The 18,400-nt window shown below is 43.5% G+C and overlaps 1 protein-coding gene across 3 annotated transcripts in view; it reads left to right on the top strand.

Annotated features, from left to right (window-relative positions):
- FLNB (filamin B) overlaps positions 1–14,302 on the top strand; it is a 120,904-nt gene extending 106,602 nt beyond the window's left edge. For all 3 annotated transcript variants that reach the window (XM_060239724.1, XM_060239726.1, XM_060239725.1), the window contains 8 exons: positions 3,316–3,582; positions 3,843–3,980; positions 4,095–4,210; positions 6,840–6,972; positions 8,623–8,799; positions 11,604–11,822; positions 12,018–12,221; positions 12,632–14,302. In XM_060239724.1, the coding sequence (XP_060095707.1) occupies positions 3,316–3,582; positions 3,843–3,980; positions 4,095–4,210; positions 6,840–6,972; positions 8,623–8,799; positions 11,604–11,822; positions 12,018–12,221; positions 12,632–12,819 (1,442 nt within the window). In that variant the 3' untranslated portion in view covers positions 12,820–14,302. The remainder of the gene's footprint in view (positions 1–3,315; positions 3,583–3,842; positions 3,981–4,094; positions 4,211–6,839; positions 6,973–8,622; positions 8,800–11,603; positions 11,823–12,017; positions 12,222–12,631) is intronic.
- The last annotated feature ends 4,098 nt before the right edge of the window (positions 14,303–18,400 follow it).

The raw sequence follows: 18,400 nt of genomic DNA, 5'->3' as shown, positions 1-18,400 counted from the left end.
TCTGGGCAAGGGGGCGCATATAGATGTTGAATAACATCGGAGAAAGAACTGCTCCCTGAGGCACCCCACAATCTAGTGTGCGCCTCCGGGAGAGCTCACCCCCGATTGCCACCCTTTATCCCCGACCTTTGAGGAAGGAGGAAAGCCATTGCAAGGCCAGCCCCTTAACCCCTATGTCGGCGAGGCGGCAGGTCAGTAGCTGATGGTCGACCGTGTCGAACGCCGCCGACTGGTCTAACAACATCAGCACCGCCACACCACCTCGATCCAGTTGCCGCTGGAGGTCATCTGCCAAGCACTGTCTCCGTCCTGTGGCCCGGGCGAAAGCCGGACTGGCAAGGGTCTAGGATGGAAGCGTCATCCAGAAAGCCCTGTAGTTGCAATGCCACTGCCCTCTCAATAATTTTACCTAAAAACGGTAAATTAGAGACCGGTCGGTAATTTGCCAATTCGGCCGGGTCTGCTGTACATTTTTTCAGGAGGGGGCGGACCAAAGCCTCTTTCAGAGGTGATGGAAAACGCCCCTCCAAGAGGGATCTATTTATTATGTCCCATAAAGGACATCTGAACTCCTTCTGGCAAGATTTAATCAGCCAGGAGGGGCAAGGGTCCAAATCGCGAGTTGTTGGGCGCGCAACAGAGAGAATTCCGTCAACTTCCTCCAGGCTGAGTGGGTCGGATCGACCCAACTCCAAACTAGAAGACAGGTGCGGAGCCTCAAGTTCCCGTACTGCTTCCAATGTGATAGGCAGGTCTTGGCGGAGCGACGTGATTTTATCTGCAAAATGTCTCGCAAAAGCCTCGCAGCCTATCTCTAATTCCCTAACATTTGGTTTGCCTTGGGGCAATGTGGTAAGATCTCCAATTATTCTAAATAATTGTGCCGGGCGCGAATTTGCAGATGCAATCTTGGCTGCAAAGTAGTCTTTCTTTGCAGCCTTGACTGCCATCTCATAAGACTTCATAAACGTTCTATAAGATGTTCTTGTCGCTTTGTCCCGAGTATGCCGCCACTGCCTCTCTAGTTGTCTGAGCCCCTGTTTCAGCTGATGTAGCTCCAAGGTATACCATGGAGCCAGCCTCCTGCGGGGGCGCAGGGGACGTCGAGGTGCATTCTCGTCGATAGCCCTGGTTAGCCGACCTTGCCAGGCCTCCACCAGGTCATCGAAGGAATCGCCAGGGGGCCAGGGATCCCCCAGTGGCATTTGGAACCGTTCCGGGTCCATCAGGCTCCGGGGGCGAGCCAAAATAGGCTCTCCGCCCATACAGGGTTGGGGTGGCATCCCCACACGGGCCTTGAGGGCTAGGTGATCCGACCATGGTACCGCTTCTGCCGCGATATCGTTCACCGAAATCCCGGACGCAAAGATCAGGTCTAACGTGTGCCCGGCCTGGTGCGTGGGTGTCGTAACAAATTGAGAGAGTCCCAGTGTCGCCATGGAAGACACTAGGTCCATCGCCTGAGTGGAGGCCGCGTCGTCGGCATGGACGTTGAAATCACCCAGGACCATAAGCCCTGGGTACTCCAACGCCCAGCCCGCCACCGCCTCCATCAGGGATGGTAAGGCGCTGGCCGGTGCGTTAAGCGGACGGTACACCAGCCAGATCGCCAACCCCTCTCCGACATCCCATGCCAGACCAGCACATTCAATACCATCGATTCTTGGGCCTGGGAGAGCCCGGAAGGAGTAACCCTCCCGTATGAATAATGCCACTCCTTCCCCCCCACCCGCTAATCCACGATTGGTGAAAGACTGAGTAACCCGGGGGGGTCATCTGGGAGAGAGCCACTGTCTCCCCATCTCGCACCCAGGTCTCGGTCACGCAGGCCAGGTCCATGTCCTGCCGAAGCAGGAACTCCCTAAGGGTCATGGTCTTATTATTTACGGACCTGGCATTGCATAACACCAATGACGGAGACGGGCTATTCCTCTTGGCCCCACTACCTGTCACCATTGGGATGGGAAGTAGACTGGAAGGGGGCCGAGCACCATATTGTCTCCGTCCCCTTCCCTTACACCTCTGTCTATTCCCACCGTCATACCTTCCCCTCCCCAAGAGCACTGGAATCCCTAGGCCAAGCATCCGCGCCTGTGCCCGGAATGATCCTGCCAGTACTGGACAGCTTCACCCCCCCCCCTAGATTCTCCCAGCCTACAATTAATCCACACCCCACCGACCACTCTAGTCTCCCAGTTACAGACTCACTACCTACTTCCCCAGTTTAATTAATTAATTAATATAAAAGCCCTCCCTCAATACTCCCTCAAATTGATTAGTTAAAAACCTAATAAATTCGATCCTAGCGTTATTAACAAAATAATACCCTCAACAGTCTTCCCAGCCAATAAGCTAAAATTTAACAAGATGTATCATCCGAAATATAAATATATAAATTACTTCAAATCACTAATCAATTGATTAAAAAGAATCCAATTAATTAATGTTAATAATAATGAGTTTTCCAACTAGTGGTCTGTACTAAGTACTGAGCAGGTAAAGTAGGTAAAGTGCTTGGGTAAAGTGCTAAATAAGGTGCTGGATAGATAAAGTGCGAAAATGAGTGCAGGCATCGAGCTTATATCATGACATGTGCTACTCTGGGGCAGCAGTCGGGGGTGGGGTGTAGTATGTGACGGGGTCCATGAGTTCTCAGCCAATACCCCTGGCGCAACCCAGCAGGCCCAGGGAGGTAACCCCCCCCCGTGCCTCCCAGTCACGCCTCAGGGCTCCACAGTTCTTCTGGTGGAGATTGACCAGTTCAGTCGAGGACCCATAGTCCGCCAAAGTGGCTAGTGGCCACGGGGCCGTCACCTCAGACATATATTACTGCGATCACAGTAAGCATGTATGTCTTCAGTTGTTGCAATGAGGTCTTTTGCCCAAGTTGTCCTCCACAGGTTTGGTGAAGAGGTATGGAGTGGGAGAATGATAGCCAGAAGGTGCCGTATAGCACTGAGAGAAACTTGGTATCCTATTATATTATCCGAACTAACATAAGGTGACAAACTTTCAAATCTGTCTATGTTGGGAATCTTCAGAAATATTACATACATGTTTCAGTAGGTTTAGTGAGCATTGCTTTAGTACTGAGGTTATTCCATACAACCTGCATTGAGGCACAGCAAATGGCAAGTAGGCTGCAAATACAAACAGTGGAACTTATAAATAAATCTTTTGTTCCATTTACCATATATCAATTTGTAATTCCAAGTTATTCTGAAATGTAACAGTAATTATTATATGGTAGCTTTGTTCTATTATTCTAGTTAAACTAAGCATCTTCCTTGCTAATCTTGGACACTTGTCTTTTAGAAATAGACATTGGTGACATGTCAGCCCGTGTAACTAGCCCATCAGGAAGATCTACTGATGCTGAAATAGTAGAGCATGATAAAGACACATATTGTGTCCGCTTTGTACCTCAAGAAATGGGGGTTCATACTGTGGAAGTGAGATACAGAAGGCAACATGTGCCAGGCAGTCCATTTCAGTTCACTGTTGGACCACTGGGTGAAGGAGGAGCCAATAAGGTCAGAGCTGGTGGTCCAGGACTTGAAAGAGCTGAGGCAGGCATTCCAGGTAAGGCCTCTACCAGATTCCTTTTCTAGACACATGCATTTTGGTCTGAGTGTGTGAGTCTGTACGTTCTTGTAGTGAAAAGAGCAGTAGCAATATGGATTAAATACAGAACTGAAGACTGGATCCACTGGAATGCAATTCAGAAATGCTGTCCTGACTCTGTATGCACATGTGCACAATGCCACAAGATAGAAATTAAAGGGTCTCATGCCTGTTAACTAATAGGAAAATAAGCTGCTGTTTTTTGTGTTGGCCAACAGCTGAATTCAGTATATGGACAAGAGAAGCTGGTGCTGGTGGGCTGTCAATCGCAGTTGAAGGGCCGAGTAAGGCAGAAATTGCTTTTGAGGACCATAAGGATGGATCTTGTGGTGTATCATACACTGCTCAAGAGCCGGGTATGCAGCTTAAGTATTAATGCAATGATTAGAAATCAATTCATGAAATCAAGTCTGATAACAAAACTTCTGCATTTCTACTTTTCTTAGATTTCTTTTTAAAATCTCTTTCAGGTAACTACGAAGTGTCCATCAAATTCAACGATGAGCACATTCCAGAAAGTCCTTACTTGGTTCCTGTGATAGCTCCTTCAGATGATGCTCGTAGACTCACTGTTATGAGCCTTCAGGTGAGACATAAGGAAACATCTCAGTAATTTACCACAGGCTGAATTCATCCTTGTTCTTGGGCTCTTATAATACTCAGTTACTGTTACTCCTTGGGAGGTCCTATAGAAGAAAGTATGGACTTTCCAGAAAGGCATCTGATAGGAAAGAGGGAGGCTAGTACATTTTAAGTTAAGCTATTAGCTTCCACTGTGCTGTACGGTAGCACAAAGTTGTAGTTCTGCAAACCCTATCATATTTACCATCTTGTTGTTGTTGTTAATAATTTATTGACCACCCTTCCCCAAAGGGCTCAGGGTGGTGCACAACATGTTAAACAGAATAATTAATTTCAGATTGCAGTAAAAAATTCAAGACCTAATGCTGGCATAAAATTGCTCTTCACTTCCTCCCTCAGGTGGATCAGGGACCAGTCATGGAGGAGGCCCTAGTGAGAGACATAGTGTGAGCTGTTGCTGTCCTAAATTGTAGACCTGGCAGAACACCTTTGCTTTACATGCCTGTGGAACTGAACTAAGTCCCACAGGGCACGGATGTTCAGGTGGAGAGTTTCAACAGGCTGGAGCCAGGGCTGAAAAGGCTCTGGCTCTAGTTGAGGATAGCCAGATATCTTTTGGACCAGGAACCAACAGGAGGTTTTGATCTACCCAGCGCCAAGGCTCTTGGGGGAGGTACTAGGAGAGGTAGCCCCAGAGGTATGCTGGTCCCAGACTGTAAAGGGTCTTAAAGGTCAGAACTTAGGATGGGCACAAACCAAAACACAGTTCAAGCTGATTGTGGAGCTCAGGAAACGAGTCTTCCACTAACCCTCCCCAAACCTCCAGAGCCTCCCATGGCATTTAAATGCCCCTCCCTCCTCCAGCCATGGGACTGCTGCAGGCCACCCCATCCCTCTCCCAGCCATGCAGCTGCTGTTTAGTGATGCAACAGGCTGGCTGGGGGAAGGGAGAGTGGGTCAGTTTCAGACCATGCACTATGGGAAGTGAGTTCTGAATGCCTTCAGAAGATCACTGGGGACCTGATGAACTGACAAACCACAAAATGGTTTGGGCAATCAAACCAAACCATGAAACAACATGAACCACTGGGTTCAGGTAACCAACCAAACCACCATTTTTACACTTCATGGCCATCCCTAGTCAGAACCAAAACCTTTTTGTCTTCCTCTTTACGCAATACATTTTAGGTTAACAATTAGTGACAAGTGATGGCTGTTATAAATTGGTTTGCAGGAGTGCATCTAGCCTCATAACTTCTACACAGGCAAGTGTGAAGGCATTTACTGTAGGTGTGTTCTGATATACACATGGGGCAGATGCCAAATTGTCCCTAAGCAGCAGCCAAAGGCAGGGGGAAGTTTTCATTTGTAGATGCCTGTGTTCATATTCAGCCATTTGCTTTTTTATTGCTTAATGCAAGTAATCACTCTTTGAAATGCCCATCTAAAACCTAGCCTTTTGACTGAGCGTCACCCGGCTAGTTTATGTAAGCTTTTGCCATATTTGGGGAGTTTATTCCTGCACTTTAATTCAGCATTCATTAGATGACGTACGTTTTTGTAGCAGACTGTGTGCTGGTATTTGATTTATAGTGCAGTTTTTCTGGAAAGGTTATATGAAAATGAAGTGAAGTACAAGGATGTTAATCAGCTGTGGTACTGATGATTTTCTTGTGTTTCATTTAAAGACTCCCAACAGTAACGTTTGTCAGTTGGCTTTAAACCCTAAGGAGGGAAATAAAACTGCTTAGGGGCAAGGGGTGGTGGACAGGATAATGCTGTTGCAGAAGCTGGCCCTTTAGCACTCGGATTGTCTGTTCTGGGGGTCTAGTTGCCAAGCTTTTGCTCATTTCCCTTTTATTTCTCTCTTGAGGGTAAGGCTATAAAATGACTTTTCAGGTAAGTTGTGTCCCAAAACAAATCACTGCACTTCAATGCTTCCGGAAATGTTTGAACTTTTTGCACTAACTTCATTTAGTCTTACTGTTAGAGACATAAAATTCACTTGGAAGATAAAGCAGGCTTAGCAGGAAGTGCTGGAGTTCTGAAGAAACACAGAAGCCTTTTAATTTTTTAATTGTTGTGCCAATGTTAGTTAGAAAAGCTGTGATGCTTGCTACCTGAGTGAGGCTTGTCTTGGATATAGTATCTCTAATAGATGGCATGAAGTGTGGTTTTTGCAAGCCATACCCAGTGATCCTCCTACCTGACAAGGTTGTGTATGCTTTCCAGGCATGTTGGTTCATCAAGAGAATGTACCACCCTGCAGCTCCACGAAAGATGAGCCAGTGCTTTTTATTCCTAGTTTAATTTTCAAATAAGGGGGATTTCTAGTTGACTCATGCTGAAATGTATGTTACATAAAACCAAAATAGTTTAAGAGATGGCTAAACTAAACAGTTCTTCATACGTAAATTCCACTGTAGATGTGTACAGGTCTGCTATAATTCATGTCAGTATTGCTTCTTTTTAATTGTATAAAAACACTACAATCTTAGGAGACAATTGCATACTGAAGTATTTCTTTAGAGACCATTGTGTATTGAAGTATTTCTTCGTAGGCACTTGTGTTCTGAGTATTTCAGTGTATATCTTGCAAACAAAATACGGTAATCTTAGTATCTTATTCTTAGGAGTCTGGGTTGAAAGTTAACCAGCCAGCATCCTTTGCCATAAGGCTTAATGGGGCAAAGGGCAAGATTGATGCTAAAGTGCATAGTCCAATAGGAGCTGTAGAAGAATGCCATGTTTCTGAACTGGAGCAAGGTAAGGATGTGAAGGAAATAGTGTGCTGGAGTTAACAGTCAGATGAACAAAAGACTGCACTGATGTAGAAATAGACTTGCAGCCACTGCCTAGGCCATTTTTTGGAACCCAGATACATGCAGCTGGTTTCCACAAGGGGTTGAATCAGTCTTGACCAGAATTGAATAAAACCTCTTTTTGTAATCTGAAGTTCACATTCTAGTCAGTCTTCAAAACCTTTAAATTACTTGACAATGCCCTTGTGGTTTTATTTATGTGAGGACTTTCTGTGATACACATCTGAATGAGCCAGTCAATACATATTATCACAAGTGGGGACATGCAATACTCATGGAAGGAATCTCTCCACCCTCTTTTCTGCTCCTCAAAAACTGCAGCTCTTTCCCCCACCCACCACAGCAGTGATACTGCCAGGTCTCACCATAGCTTACCACCACACACAGTGACAATGCTGCTGGGGCCAATGCAGCTTCTGGGCACACTGTGATTATTGGCCACCCCACTACCATGAATGGCAGTGCTGCCTGGCCACCCTCCACCAATGTTGACAATAAGCTGGGCCAGGCATGTCTCCCAGCCTTGCTGCTGGGACCTGCAGCTGCTTCTCCCCCATCTCGGCTACTGTCACTGGGTCCATTGCAGCTCCCAGCCACCCTCCATTATGGCCAATGCAGCTGAATCCAGGTACACATCCCAGCATGGCCCAGGCTCACTGCAGCCTCTCTCCACCCATCTCTGCTACTATTGCCATGGCTCTCCACCCATCTCTGCTACTATTGCCATGGTTCTCCACCCTCTCCCCCTCTGACATCTGTGGAACTGGCTCAGGCATGCCTCCAGGCCTTGCCACCTTCTCACTGCTTCTTCTCTCCCCCAACGTTGTCATCCCCCAGGTCACTGGGTCATGGCCATCCCCCCATCACTGACAACACATAGAGGAAGTGAAATGTGCCCATTCCACTAGAGTTCTGGTCCTGCATAAAAGAGTGAAATCAGTTGAAGATATTCCAGGTATTGGCTTCACCATGCTTCATTATTAGAACTTGGTCATAAATATGTTGCATGGTTTGAGAGGGAAATACCCTCTCCTTTGAGGTATCCCAGTGGAGCATTTGTTGTAGCTTTGTTTGAATTGAAGTGTGCTTTATTCAAATACAGATTTTTTACTAGTAGTGTACTTCTTATGGAACAAGTTCTTTTAGCTATCTACTGTTGCAAATTAGTAACCACCTCATAGTAGATTATTATCGCTGATGGCTTTGGGGGGAAAACAAGCTAATTTACAAGAAACATATTTATTCATTAAAGGGCAATTTAAATGTGAAGGCTAAAATGTAACACTTGCATGGAAGACCTATGTGAACAATTTTTACAAAGGCTGTTTTATGTCCTGGTCATCTTGCAATATTAGACCACTCACTGGCCCATCTGTCTGGGCTGAGTGTCACTGTTAGTGCATCTGCACTGTTCCTTCACATGGCAGTGGTTGCCTTTCAACCTGTCCTCAGGTATTCAGGTTTAAATTGATCTAAACTGAAAGTTAAATGCTTATGCAGCCTTGTTTGGGAAGTGAGGTATTTTGTGTTAGAATGCAATAGAAGTTCTAGACTAATTCAAGAAACAAACTTTTTGCCTGTGTATGTGTTTCAGATAAGTACGCTGTTCGCTTCATCCCACGTGAAAATGGTATTCATTCTATTGATGTGAAGTTCAATGGGAGCCATGTTGTAGGCAGTCCTTTCAAAGTTAGAGTGGGGGAGCCAGGTCAAGTGGAAAGCCCAGCGCTTGTTACTGCCTATGGTCCAGGTCTTGAAAGTGGCATAACTGGTAATCCTTTCCTTTGAACACTGTTAAATAAATTGTGAAAATATATCAGCTTCTTCCCTGGAAAAAGTGCTTTGCCTTATTGCCTAATAAATGCTGTAGCTATGAGACTGAATTCTGAAAGCAAACTGGAGAGAACCAATATCCAGGAAGCCACAGAACTAAATGCCAAAACTAATTTGAGCAACAATTCTCATAAGTAACATGCTAGTTCAGGTTAGCAGTGTTGTCAAGCAAGAAATCCAGAACAAATGTGGTCTATGTAAGTATAACAGAACACTTCAGAGATGGAATTGGTATCTAAGCATTGCTCCCTCCAAAGGCTTGGAAAAGGAACTGAATTAAATAAACTGGAGCTTGGCAAATGAGGGAAACAACAGCTGCCAATTTACCAGCAGAATATTATCTGCCAACTTGACTCAGCTTTTTGGGCTGTTCTACCACAAGCAGAACTGTAGTAGTTTCTAGACAGCCATGAAAGCAGTGCTTATTTTTAGAACTTGGTTATCCAATCAGATTCATTTGCTATAAAAACAGAGCTAATTATCTGATCTGTCTTTCAAATTCCATTGGATGAAGAAACACTTGTAACATTTTATGAATATGCACTTGCAGTGTTATCCTGAATCACCAGGGAGAATTGAACTACTTTTTCCTGTCATTTTATGCAAGTATGTGATGCATCATTTTGCATGCACATTTCCTTGTGGCAAGAGAGTCACTCTAAACCAAAGCTGCTTTCACGGACATTAGCTTGTAAGGTGTCAGCAGGAAATGAATATTAAGTTTGTGTGAATGAGTAGATACTTTCTGAAAGTAAAGTATGAAGTCACCACTTGGTTGGTAACACTGTTATTACTCAAGTGGATCTGATATTCAGCTTATTAAGCTCCTGAACTTGTACCTGAGGATAGATCCAAGTGGGGGAGCCGTGGTGGTCTGAAACAGTAGAACAAAGTAGGAGTCAAGTGCATCTTTAAGACCCAACAAAGTTTTATTCAGAATGTAAGCTTTCGTGTGCTCCAAGCACACTTCATCAGACGAGGAATCAGGTACAATGAGCAGAGCTACATATAACTGGTAGGCAGTGGTTTAGAATGCAAAATGGTACAAATTTAAGATCCAATGACAAAATAGTAAAATTAACAAATTGAGCAAACCTTTTATCTGAATAGCATGAGTATGAGAAAGCAGTAAAACAGTAATATGTCAAAATGTGAGAATGTCTCTTAATCACTCTATTGTATAAGCCTGGGCCAAAGAGAGGGCATTTCTTCCTCAGACATTTTTCCCATCCAACTAATTTACCTTTTAACATGTACCTGAGGAGTGAACATAAAAGGTACATAAGCTCTTGATTGCTCTAGGATAAATGCAAGGGTTTTTATACTTTGAGATAAATAGTTGCTTTCAAGGATGACTTTATATGTGGATTTCTGCACATCAAGGCTATTAAATCTTTTGTCCTGTGTCTCATGCAGGCAACAGTCCATAAAATCAGCACAATCTATCAGAAAGCAGTAGCTTACTGATATAACGGGATGTATGCTTGCAAAGAAACCACAGCCAACTGCTTTCCTACACAAAGACTGTGTACTGGGGCAGAGAAGAGACAGCCCTTTTTTCTAAAAAAAAAAAAAAAAGCATAGAAAGTATAATGAATCTTTGGCCAGGATTCACTAACCTTCCTGTGCCAAATTCTTCCTTTGGAGGTAGTCTCTCTCCATCAAAGAGCAATTCAGCAAAAGAGATCTGGCCCATTATCAGATGAGCTTAGAATTTAACAGCTGCTCGAGAGTGGTCAGAGGAAGATTTGAAAATGCACAAAATATACTGAAGTTAACAGATGTTATAGTTAACTGTGGAAACAGCAGCATGATCTCTGCCCATCCTTATTTGCCTTGTGAAATGAGCAAGTTTGATCTTCAGGTTTGCTATGTAACTTGAAGGTGTTGGAGCTGCTAGACATGTACAATTTCTAGGAATTTTGAAGCTACAGGGAAAATGTTTTTTCAGTTTTTTGGGGAATAACTTATAATGCATTAGCATATAAAATTCTACAGTTTAGCATATTTGTGGAATTTAAATGTTTAAATGTCATTATAAGAAATCTCAAGCGTGCTCAATACCAGAGAAAGAGTTGCTGCTAAATGATGTACCATGTGCTACCACAATGTGTTTCTTTAATCTTTGCTATCTGAGAGGAAGAAAAAGTATAAGCTTAAGGTAGAAAACAAATTCCATAGTAAACAAAAAATCAGGGTTTTTTAAAATGACAAACCCTTTCATAAAAGTCCTTTTTAGGACTAGCAGCATGTTTTGAATATTAAGATAAACCTTGTACTGCTGAAAACACTGAATGCTTACAGTATTATCATTAAACATGGTAATTATTCCCCAAATTATTTATATTTAAACAAAAAACATCCTTGAAAAAGCTGTATGTCCACAGAATAAGAGTTTCTTTCAGCGCTCCCCCAAATTTCTCTCTTTCTTCTGGGGGGATAGAACCCATTTCTCCCTCAAATTCTTCTGGGTTCTCTCCTCACCCCCCCCCCCCCACTGGGACCTCACATTTCTATCCATTACTTATTGCCTGAAGACTGAAGAAGAAACATGTCTAAACACACCCACTGAGGAGTTGTAGCCAGACATGTTTCTCCTGTGTATGTTCAGTATGCTTTGAGAACCATTTGAGGCTACTGTTTGGGATATAAATGTCAACTTGTGGCTAACTGCAGCTGTTACTGGTGTGTACTTGCCAACATGTTATTGAGCCCATCGGACTTTGTACTCTGTTCTTCTAGGGTTACAATCAGCATTTACAATAAATACTACAAAAGCTGGGCCTGGTACTCTTGCAGTTACAATTGAGGGTCCATCAAAGGTCAAAATGGATTGCCAGGAAGCTCCGGAGGGCTACAAAGTGATGTACACACCTATGGCTCCAGGAAACTATCTAATTGGAATTAAATATGGAGGGCCTAATCATATAGCTGGGAGCCCTTTCAAGGCAAAAGTGACAGGTAAGGGTGGTGAGCCAGTGTTGCCAACATGTATATTGTGGGGGAATCCAGAAGTACAGAAGAGAGGAGGGTGTCGCTGATTTACGTCTGTGTTTTTAATTTAGCTCTGAAATATCTTTGTGTTTGGAAGCAGTCGGATGTAATCATACTGTTGAAACTGTGCTGTTGGATAATGTAAGAACAATCTTTTTCTAGGTCAGCGACTAGTTAGCCCAGGCATCTCAAATGAAACTTCCTCCATTATGGTAGAGTCTGTGACCAGGTCAACAACAGATACCTGCTACAGTGCCATTCCCAAATCTTCATCTGATGCAAGCAAAGTTACCTCCAGAGGAGCAGGGCTTTCAAGAGCTTTTGTGGGTCAGAAAAATTCCTTTTCTGTAGACAGCAGCAAAGCAGGTAACTTGCCTTATTGTAATATTGTGTAGCATGTTAATGTACATATATCCTGCATTCCAATATCCTGCTGGTCTATGATTAAAGGAAAGGCAAAAGGCTCCACAGTAAATGTCCAGCCTTTTCTTAACTGCTGTCAAAACAGTGAAATGGCCATTGACAATGGAATGTTGGGTCTACATCCTCTAAACACCCATCGACAGAATGTACCATTCTCGATGGCCTCTTTATGAGCATCTAGTCCAAGTGTTGGCAGATTACTTAATGCAGTTATGTGGTTCTTTTACTTTTTCTTAGTTAGCCTACTGAGGAAAGAGTAGTTTTTAGATAGCTTGAAGCTGTTGGATCTTTGAGTACTGCTGGGGACAAGCTCGACTCCTGTTAGTGGTAACTATCTTCCTGTTGTGCCTTAGGTTCCAATATGTTGTTAGTTGGTGTCCATGGACCTACAACTCCTTGTGAAGAAATATCTGTGAAACATCTGGGCAACCAGCAGTACAATGTAACATATGTTGTCAAGGAGAAGGGTAACTATATTCTGGCTGTGAAGTGGGGTGAAGAGCACATTCCTGGAAGCCCATTCCGCGTTACTGTCCCATAAAAAGATTGTCATGTGTCAAAGTTCCACTTTTCTTCAATTACAGAAAAACCTTTCAGAAATAGTGTTTTCCAGAATGCAGATCATATTTTAACATACCCAAATGAAAATCTGTAACTATTTTAGTGTATTCCATTTTGTCTGGAGTATCCTTGTTATAAAATGTAATGCCCTCTTCAAATCCTGTTTCTCTGAATCAGTATGCAAGAATCATGTTGTGACAGGACACTATCCTTTCATGGATTTTAGAATTGCTATGTTAAACTGGAATTTGTCTTAAATAATTGGGTATCTTAAACTACTGAATTGTGATGGACTCTTGACTGGAAATTCTTACATTTAGCTGTAGAATATCACTTAGGCTGTTGCCAGTTTACAGTTTGTAAAGTATTGCGGTAAAACTGGTAATTAATGTGCCTTTTTTGTATACTTGATTGTCTTAATACCTTATGGTGAATTCAACATAGTGTTTACAGCAGAACACTAAAACAGACAAAACTTGGCTGGTGACATCTGAGGAAAGTGGAAAATTGTATTAGGTCGGCTGGTTAATCCAGGTGTATCAAGCCAAAAGGTTATGAAATCGTTTTCTGGAAGTTTTCATCATAAATGCTGTGTGGGTTACAGTACTTTCTTGCTTTAACCATTGTTGTGATAGGGGGCGGAGGGAGGTTGAGTTGATATTGCTGGGTTCCCAAGGACACCATCAGTTGTGACATTTCAGATACAACCTGCAATAGGTCTCACTCTAATCACTCCTTCTTTCTGCACATAACATAAATTTATTTGTGCTTTTATGCAATTCATACATCAGTTATAATGTAGAGTTCAGCTCCTACACAGGCCAGTAAAAATCAGTCCATGGCTTGCACTCATCATTTATCCACTGATATGATAACTGGCCTAGGCAGTTGACCGTTAAGAAATAATCTTTGGGTAATCCTGGTAATAGTAAAAAATGTCCAGAGGAAAGATTAGTCTAAGGAATTTACTATGGCTCACTCCTGTTTTCTTTCAGTGTTTATTGCCTTAATTGTTTGGAATAAAGAAAATAAGCACATACCTTATCTTCTCAACTGGAAGGGTTATTTTAAAGAGCATTCCACAAAGACAACTAACAGTTAAGACAAAGCTTTTAGTAGACATTTTTTCTCCAAGCTTTAAACTGTGCCTAATAGAAAAAGGAACTCAGTGGAAATCATTCTTCCTCCCCACTGTTTGGCAAGAGATTTCCACCTGATCAGCTTTATTTTTGTAGTTGTGTATCATTGCACTAAGTCTGAGCACAGCTTCTTGTGGGAGTAGAGTAACAAGGATTTTTTTTTACTGTGCTGTGTGCCTTAATGTGAAATACTCACTACATTGTAAACTATAAGGAAAAGCAAAATAAACTGGAACAAATGCAAGAGTGTAATATTGTATCTTATAACTTATTAAAACCATGAATGTTTTGCTTCATGAAATAAAATGTGCATGTTAAAAGTAATTTGGACTGACTTCTCAGTTTAAGCTATGTCCTGACTTGTGTTTGTCGATTTGCAGTAACCATATGTTCTATTTACACCTTTCATTGGTGGCTTTCAAGAACTGAAATGCAGGGTTTCACATGATGACAACAAGTGCTTAGGAAGCAAAGCCCTTGAGTCTGCAGCAGAAGCAATGCATGTGTCATGTGTACATGTTGCTTTTCCCTCTGTTAAAATAGGAGGCTTGGTCTTCAATTTAAATAATGTAATAAAACACAAGAGAATCCTTGAGATGATAAACATATTTGCCATGGAGCTACTTATGACCAGTGCTTGTGACAGGGGTGTGTGTGTGTGGGGTACAGTAAGTACTTTGCAAATGTTAGTGTGGAACAATACATGTGACTAATGACAAATTCCAAAAATCTTGCCTCATATCTCAATCTGTGAGTATCCATGTGTACTTTTATAGTATTGTAGTGGACATCTTCAGTGACTAAATTTTAACTGTAGTGGTGCTACTGTGACATGTTCATTTTTGTTTAGGCACTTTTAACCTGTTTTTCCTCTTCTCAGTGTGGGCTCTCAAAACATGTTAGCTTTTTTTAAAAAAGAGAGTAACAGCAGACCAATTCTGCAAGAAATGTAAATTCAAATTATTAAATCTGTCATCAAAACTCATCTAGGGATGGAAAGGGGTGGCAGAGCAGGTGGAAACAGTCTCCCCAAGCAGGCAGATAGGCACTTCCTTTTCCAGGGGCTAGGGGGAAGGGGTAGAGTAGGTGGCAGATTTACCCTTGATGGAAATGGTCTCTCCTCTAACAGGCAGCCCTCCTTTCCTTCTAAGAAGGTTCAAGATTATATGGTGAGAGTCCCCAGTTTAAGTCAAAGAGGGATGAGCATTGTTGGCTGATAGATTGGGGGGTGGGCTTGAGTGTAGGTGAAAAATTCTGTGTATTCTACTGGTGCTAGAAAGAGCACTTGATTCTTTCTCTTTGCAGACAGCATCCACTGTATTGGGAGATTTCTTTAGAAAATGCATATCCTGCCCCTCCATCCACATTCTGAATATTATGAATCTCAGAGAAAATATATGAATGGGCAGATGCCCTGCCTTTTCAAACAGTTTCTTCCTGTAGTCCTGTAGTTCTTTAATTGCTCCTTAATTGCTATCATGTGGTTGTGGGAAGGCACTTTCATTGCAACCACCTTCCAATCTTGTCTTTGGATCTTTTGAGAGAAATGAAGGCTTTGGTAGTGAGGAGTAAAAACTTATTTGGTATTGGCCTCTTCTGGAGTGGTGCTAATCCTGGGCTTGAATATGAAGAAGCCAAGGCTTGAGACCCTGTTCAGGCCTGGAGATCACCTGCAAAACTGGTTTGAGCAAAGTTTGGCAGCAAGGTGACACAGAATGAATGTTTGCAGCCTGGACTGGATCTACATTTTTTTGAGGTGGGGGGAGGCAAAATTAAAAAATGATGCTCCCTTATGGGCTCATTCTATTCTATGGGCCCATAGAATAAAATGGAGTCCATACCCGATTTGGCGACCCCCTTCAGTGGCGCCTGGGGCAAGCGCCCCCTCTGCTCCCCCTTAGATCCGGCCCTGTGTGCAGCATCTGCTTTACACTCCCCTTCTGAATATCTGGAAAGCTATCAGCTGGATGCAGCTTGAATCTCATTACTGCAGCCCACACTATATGTCAGCATTTAAGATGATGATGATATTGGATTTATATCCTGCCCTTCACTCCGAATCTCAGAGCAGTCACAATCGCCTTTACCTTCCCCCCCACAAACACCCTGTGAAGTAGGTGAGGCTGAGAGAGCTCTCACAGAAAGCTGCCCTTTCAAGGACAACTGCTGCAAAAGCTATGGCTGACCCAAGGCCATTCCAGCAGCTGCAAGTGGAGGAGTGGGGAATAAATGCCATATGTCCCCCTCATCACAAGTTCCTGTTGTGTTCTGGCAAAGAGGGTGGTTTACTATTGCCTCCCTCTGCATAGCAAACCCAGTCTTCCTTGGTGGTTTCCCATCCAAGGCCAACCTTGTTTAACTCTCAAACTCTTGTGAGATCAGGTTAGTCAAGGCTACTCAGGCTGCTCAGAGAATTCCTACTGTAAAAATGCCCTTTTTCAAAATATTTCTTTGCCAGTGAGTAATGAAATACCCTGCCAATAGCAGAAAATCATTTAAAATGTATCTGGTGAGGCAGGCTTCCCTGTGTTACAGCAAATACCATGTATAATGGAACCAAGGAGGGAGGCTTGAGAGTACCTCATGTTTCAGTGTCCTATAAACTGGTACAAATTACATCACTTAAAGGAATTGTTGACACCTGGGAAAGAGGAGGCAGCTGTTTCCAGGATGACAAGAGCTCTGCTGGATCAGACCAGTGATCCGTCTATCATCCTGTCTCACACAGTGTCCAACCAGTTCCTTTAGAACAGGGATGTCAAAAGTCTGGCCCATAGGCCGGAACCGGCCCATGCAGGGCTTTAATACAGCCAACGAGCTGGACTTGATATGCCTTGGCTTTTCCCAGTGCAACTGGCTCCACCTCTCACTTCTTTCCTCTGTGCTGTGCCTTACTATAGTGGGTGGGTGTTTCTGTTTTTTTGCTGAGCTTCTGCTTGAGTTTCCCAGGTGCAGCTGGCTCCTCCTCCCCTCTCCTCTGTATTTTGTCTTGCTTCAGTGAGTTTTATTTTTTGCTGGGCTTATTTGCCTTGGTTTTCCCTGGTGCAGCTGGCTTCACCTCCCTTTCCCTCCTTGCTACAGTGTGTGTTTTTCTATTTTGGGGGGCTACTTCTGCCTTGGATCTCCTGGGTGCAACTGGTACCACCTCCCTTTTGCCTTCTCCATACTTTGCCTTGCTACTGTAGGTAGGTGTTTCTATTATATTTGGAGACGGGGCTTCTTCTGCCTTTGCTTTCCTGAGTGCAACTGACTCCACCTTCTCCTTGCCTCCTCTGTTCTTTGCCTTGCTACAATATGTGTGTGTGTTTTGCTGGGCTTCTGCCTTGGTTCTCCCAAGTACTACTTGCTCACCCCTTCCCTCCTCTGTGCTTTGCACTGGGCTTCTTCTGCCTTGACTCTCCCTGGTTCAACTGGCTGCACCTCCCCACCACTTCCTTTGTGCTTTGCCTTGCTAATGTGGGGGTGTGTACCTTCCCCCCCCTTCTTTGTTGGGCTTCTTTACTTTCCCAGGTGCAACTGGCTTCCCCTTCCTCTTCCATCCTCAGTGCTTTGCCTTGTCATAGTTGGTGCATTTGCTTCAATATTATGAGAGGGGTGCTGGGCTTCTTCTGCCTTGGCTCTCCTGACTCTAACTGGCTCAGCTTCTCCCTTGACTCCTTCATGCTTCCCCTTGCTACACTGGGAAGTGTGTGTTTCTTTCTGGGTTTTTTTGCTGGGCTCATTCATGTTGACTTTCATTTGGGGGAGTGGATTATGGTTCAGCTGAAGAGCCTCTTCTTGGCATGTAGACTCCCAGTTTTTATCCTTGGTGCCTCCAGTTAAAAGGACCAGGCTATCGCTTTATAAGAAAGACTTCAACCTGAGACTCTGGAGAGTCACTGCCACTCTAGACTGGAGTGGAGGGGAGAAGCTTGCAATGCCCAGCCATTTCATGTTTTCTCATGGGTCCTAAGCTGGCTCAGAGCATTGCCCATGAGAGCCGGTTGGGGAAAGGGTTTGCTCCTCACACTAGGCAGTATGGGGGCATCAGCCCAGTGCTGCTCTGCTGGCTCTCCAGTCTGCCTATGTGAATTTTCCTCTGCACCTGGAGCCTTGTGGACACACCAACTTGATGCTTATCAGGAACACAGCAACTTTATGCCTACTCAGAAACTGGTAAAATACCTTTAATTATGTTTGTCTAGGTTCTTTATAAAATTTTGTTTATTCGATTTATATCTCACCCTCCCTGCCAAAGCAGGCTCAGGGCGGCTCACAGTGCACTATAAATAACAAAATAATTAAGATAAACATTAAATTAAAACAATTTAAATAATTTGGTGCTAATTTCCATTTAGTTACAGATGGCATTCGATGTTCTTAGACATCCAGTTAGATTGTATCTTGGCAGGTTCAGTTAAAAGCTAGCTGGGATAGTATCGT

This window comes from Heteronotia binoei, chromosome 5 (genome assembly GCF_032191835.1).
Source record: "Heteronotia binoei isolate CCM8104 ecotype False Entrance Well chromosome 5, APGP_CSIRO_Hbin_v1, whole genome shotgun sequence".
In the NCBI taxonomy this organism is placed as follows: domain Eukaryota; kingdom Metazoa; phylum Chordata; class Lepidosauria; order Squamata; family Gekkonidae; genus Heteronotia; species Heteronotia binoei.
Note: the sequence above shows the minus strand (reverse complement) of the source record. Positions and strands in the feature narration are given on the sequence as shown.